The following is a 4,728-nucleotide window of genomic DNA, read 5'->3' as shown; positions in this document are numbered from 1 at the left end:
CTCCTCCTCCTCCTCCTCCTCCTCCCTCTTTTGAGACAGGGTCTCACTACATAGTCCAGGTTACCTTCAAGCTCACTATGTAGCCCCGACTAGACTCAAACTTGTGATCTTCCTCCCTCAGCCTCCCAAGTGCTGGCATGACAAGAGTTGGACCATCACGTCCAGTTTCTCTGTTCTTTTATGAACAACCCAGTCTTAAGTATTCCATTATAGCAGTGTAACATGGTCGAGACTACCTGATATAAAGACGTATTTAAAAAAGTAGAGTCTGTGGTGCTGGCAATGTAGACAAATTCATGAAAGAAACAACAAAAGAGAACTCAGATGTAGACCCACACTCATTCAAGTGATTTTCAAAAAAAGTGCCCAAAGAATCCAATGGAAGAAAGAAAAGTCTTTTCAACAAACGGAGCTGGGAAAACTGGATACACACCGAAAACAATAACAAAATGAACCTCGATCCCCGCCTCACACCATATTCAAAAGTGAATTCATAAAAGTAAATCCATAAACGTACTAGAGGAAAACACTGAAAATACATTTGTGACTCTGCATAGGCAAAGCCTTCTCATAAAGAACACAGAAGACGATAACCACACATACACAAAGAAATCTATAAAATTAAACTTCATCAAAGTACAATGATCTACCTTTGCTGATTAAATGAAAGCAAATTAAGAAAGTAAATGGGTAAGTCATAGACTGAAAAAAACAATGTGCATAACATCTATCTGACAAAAGACCAGTATCCAGAATAAATAAGGAAAAGTCAAGCAATCTCATTTTAAAATGGGCAACAGCTTTGACAAGATGTCACAAAGGAAAAAATATATGAATAGCTAATAAGTACATAAAAATGTGCCCCAAAGCATTCGTCATCTGGCAGAGGCAGATTAAAACCATAATGAGGTTTCACTGCACACCCACCAGAATAATGAACATCTAAGAGTGGCAGCACCAAATGTTGGCAAGGAAGTAGAGCAACTGGGACCATCTACCCAGCTGGTGAGACGGTGCAGCCACTGTGGGTAACAACCTGGCAGTTTCTCAGCAGTCATACTTATAGGTATTAGCACGCCGGAAATGAAAATATTTCTCTATGGAAAGACTCGTACAAGAAAACAGAACATAGTGATTTTATTCCTAAGGGCCCCAAATGGGAACGGCCAAAGGCCATCGACAGGATGGCTAAAACCACCCACGGCTCACACAGTAACTACTCAGCAGCGAAATGGAAGAAACAGCTGCTCCCTGCAGCAACAGATAGGTCTAAAAGCATCCAAACGGGCAAAATTAATCTACGGTCGGAAAAAGTCAGAATGGCAGCCGCCTCCCGGTGGGTGGCGGTGCAGAGACTTTCTGGGGGACAGCCACGTTCCGCGCTCCGATAGGGGCTCCGCCCACACACAGCGATTCCCCCCACCACCACCAAAGAAAAAAAATAAAATAAGGAGAACGGCACACTGAACATCTGTGCATTCTGTGCTCGGCATCTAAATGTCGCCTCGAGGGAAAAAATCATGGACAGATACTGGGGGTAGTTAATGAAACTCGAACTGGGGGTCTATGGGATCGCTACCGCTTCCCGAAAAGCGCACCCCCAAAGAGCCTGGTTGTTCGTAGAGGGACGGAGAAAGATGAAACACAGAGGCCCACGGTCACTGTAGAATCCAGCTGGTGGGCATGCGGCTTTTCACAGGATAATTCTGTTGTGTTTTGGTACGTTTGAAAATTTTCATAGAAAGATGGAAAAACTTAAGAGGTTGAGACACATCCACCAAAAGTGAGAAAATGAAATAGCGGGAGGTTCTCAGGAGACCCCTCCGTGCCTCCTCATCCTTTTCTAGCCCCACCCGGCGGGACGGGAATCCGGAGGGCAAGCTCGCCAGGTTCTGGGAAATCAGGCCCGACCTGCAGAGCGGGGAGCAGCGGCTCCCGGGCGCGCACCGCCACCTGCTGGGCGCACGGCCTTCTGCACCCTGCGCAAGGAGCTCCGGGCCCAGCCTCCTCGCTCTGCCGCAAATCACTGGGTGCTGAGGCCAGGGAGGAGCCTGTCTGCGGAAACGACCCCTCTGCCACACCCCAGCGACCCGCCCCGGTGCACACCCCACAAGCACACTGCAGAGGCTAAGACTGCGACCGGGCCCCTGCCCTCTCCTCTCTCCCTGGACATCGCGACGTCAGGACCAAAACACGGAAGCTTTGAACTTGCGAATGCTGAAGCTCAAGCGCTTCTTCCTTCGCTGTCGGTAGTGACGCCTGAGACTCGAACAGTGAGAGGGGCCACCCCAGGACGGTTGAGCGCTGCCCTGAGCTCGAGTCAGCTCCCCGAGAAGAGCATGGGGACCTCGGCAGGTCCGGCTACCTGGCTGGAAGGACGAGTCCAGACTGAGGGTCGCCGGTGCGAGACTCAGGGGTAGTCGGGACAGAGAGAGAGCCCAGGACGGGGTGAAGCTGCGGGGAGGCGGGGCCATCCGGGAGAGGGGCGTGGTCTCGAGGGAGGTGAGCCTCCCGGGGGCGGGGCCACCGGTAGGCGGGGCCACGGGAGGAGGGGTTGCAGTGAGATCCCGCGGAAGGTGGGATCACTGAGAGGTGGAATAGGAGCACGGGGAGGCTTAGGGGCTCAGGGAGGGGCGGGGTCCGAGCTTCGTCCAGTCAAGTAGGATGGTCCCTAAGTCTAACTAAAAGGTCTGCTCAGAACCCTGACCCCCGGTTTACTAGCGAGACTGTTGATCCCCTTTCTCTCCAAGGCCCCCAGCCCTGTCCAGTTAAGCAGAAACAATGGTCAGAACAGGTTTCAACCCTGGCCAGATCCAATCCCAAGAGCAGCCCCCAAACTCAGAAGCTGGGAAGGTGGCAGTTCAGAACCACACCAGCAGGAAGTACCAAGGGTCGCTTGATCTGTGAGCTTCTGTCGTGGCCACAGAGGTGTCACAACCAGCATGACAGCAAATGACTCTGTGGGCTCCCTCCCTGCCCCTGGGGCCTCCAGCAGACTCAGCACACAGTAAGCAGCTCCAGGGGGAGGGAGAATGCTGGGCCCCCGGAAGTGCCAGGGAGCCCTGCACGTCTCTCCAGAGTGGAGCAGGAGGCCTCAGGAAAACGCAGTAAGGCCCAGGGGAGCAGCAGGGCTGGGCCTGTCCTGAAACAGAAGAGGCAGAGAGGAAGCATCGAGGGGGCCGCAGGGCTTGAGGGGCCACAGCCCAAGCTCGCTGCACACGGGGAGGGGCCAAGACTCCACAGCCCCTCTCCACCCGCCTGGCCACTCATGGCCACCCAAGCCTGGGACCTCGGTTCTCCTCCTCGTCTCCCAGGGGCAGGCCCAGTGCTGAGCACGAGAAGGGGATCTGACAGGCCTAATGCTGGGAGAAACTGGGAGGCTGAGGGGTGGACAGCAGACCTCGGCACCAGGCACAGGGCTGCCACAGGGCCCCAGCAGACTCTGGACGTCACATACGGGCTCTCCCAAGACTCAGCACCCATGAGACAGGCGGGAGCAGGGCTCAGCACGCTCCTCCCTCCTCTGATGCCTGCGGCCCTGCCCGGAGGCCACTCGGCTCCCGGCGCTGCCTTTCCAGGGTCAGCCAGCACCACCTTGCCCTCAGCAGTGGGACCAAACCACAGGCAGCCACCTCCAGGCGCAGACGCCGCTGTCACTGCCCCCTGAAGGAGAAGGGCAGGGCTGGCAGGGCCAGCCACCACATCAGTGTCCAGCAGCCACTTCAACCAGCCGGGTCCACCTAGCAATCAAAGAGCACCACTTCCAGCTGCAGCGACTACCCTGCCTCCCAGCTCCGTTTCTCCACCCTTCCCGCCGCCACAGGCCACTGAGTTCCCACCAGACTGAGAATAAAATCGAGCCAACACCAGGGTCTCTGAGACCTTGCACATGTGACCAGGCCCATCCTTTGGCCCCAAGCCTGCCCCTCTCTACAACACCCTCCAGCTACTGTTGCCTTCATGAAGTTGCAGCCTCAGAGCCTTTGCGCTTGCTGCCCCCTTTGCCTGGAAAGCCTTCCCTGGATTTGGGGCTGGATGGGTCTTTCTGGTCAAATTTCAGCTCAATGCCAGCCTCCAGGGAGGAGGATTCTATTCTCCCCGCCCTTATCTAAAACCATTTGTACATTTGTTTATTTATTTGCTGCCTGACATCCAGGGCAGACTGTAAGACCCGAGTGGCAGGGAACCTACCTCTATCTAGCTTCTTATTGTAGACCAAGACCCTAGGAGAGTGCTAGCACATAACAGGACCTCAACAGGCATTCACCAAATAAACAGCAACAGTCTGTGTCTAACAGGGGCCACAAGATCTGAGACCTGCTCGAAGCAGAGGCGCCACATAGCGGTCCCCTGGCTGCTCCAGCCTGCTGTAGAGGCAGAGTTAGGAAAATGGAGGAGAGATGGTGGCCTGGCCCAGGGCTCCTGCCACCTGCAGCCCACCAGTGACCTGTGTGGCCAGCCCGAGAGCACTCACAGGCTTTAAGAGCAAAACTTTTGAGCTGGGGCCCCTCTGACTCCAAGGGGTGTGTTGCTGTGTTTGTTCAGCTTTGCTGAAAAGTTTCCTCTTTTGCTAAAAGGAAAAAAAAAAGGCGGGGAGGTGGTGGCTGTGGGAGTTGGAGATGGAGATGGGAGAGCTGGTCCAGAGTCCACAGCAGAAAGGAGCCTCCAGGAGCCGAAACCCGTGTCCTGGGTCCCCCCCCCCCGGGGGGGGGGCCCCCCCCACCCCTC

General features: G+C 54.9%; 1 protein-coding gene across 4 annotated transcripts in view; it reads right to left on the bottom strand.

The window, feature by feature from the left end:
• The window catches only part of Septin9 (septin 9), a 165,952-nt gene that overhangs the window by 119,273 nt on the left and 41,951 nt on the right, over positions 1–4,728 (bottom strand). The window contains exon 1 of one of the 4 annotated variants that reach the window (XM_010618475.2): positions 2,366–2,489. The exons of the other annotated variants lie outside the window; for them this stretch is intronic. Within the exon in view, the coding sequence (XP_010616777.1) occupies positions 2,366–2,474 (109 nt within the window). The 5' untranslated portion in view covers positions 2,475–2,489. Of the gene's footprint in view, positions 1–2,365; positions 2,490–4,728 lie in introns of those variants that run through there. 4 annotated transcript variants of the gene reach the window in all.

This window comes from Fukomys damarensis, unplaced genomic scaffold, assembly GCF_012274545.1.
Source record: "Fukomys damarensis isolate Sample0158 unplaced genomic scaffold, DMR_v1.0_HiC HiC_scaffold_23, whole genome shotgun sequence".
Classification (NCBI taxonomy): domain Eukaryota; kingdom Metazoa; phylum Chordata; class Mammalia; order Rodentia; family Bathyergidae; genus Fukomys; species Fukomys damarensis.
Note: the sequence above shows the minus strand (reverse complement) of the source record. Positions and strands in the feature narration are given on the sequence as shown.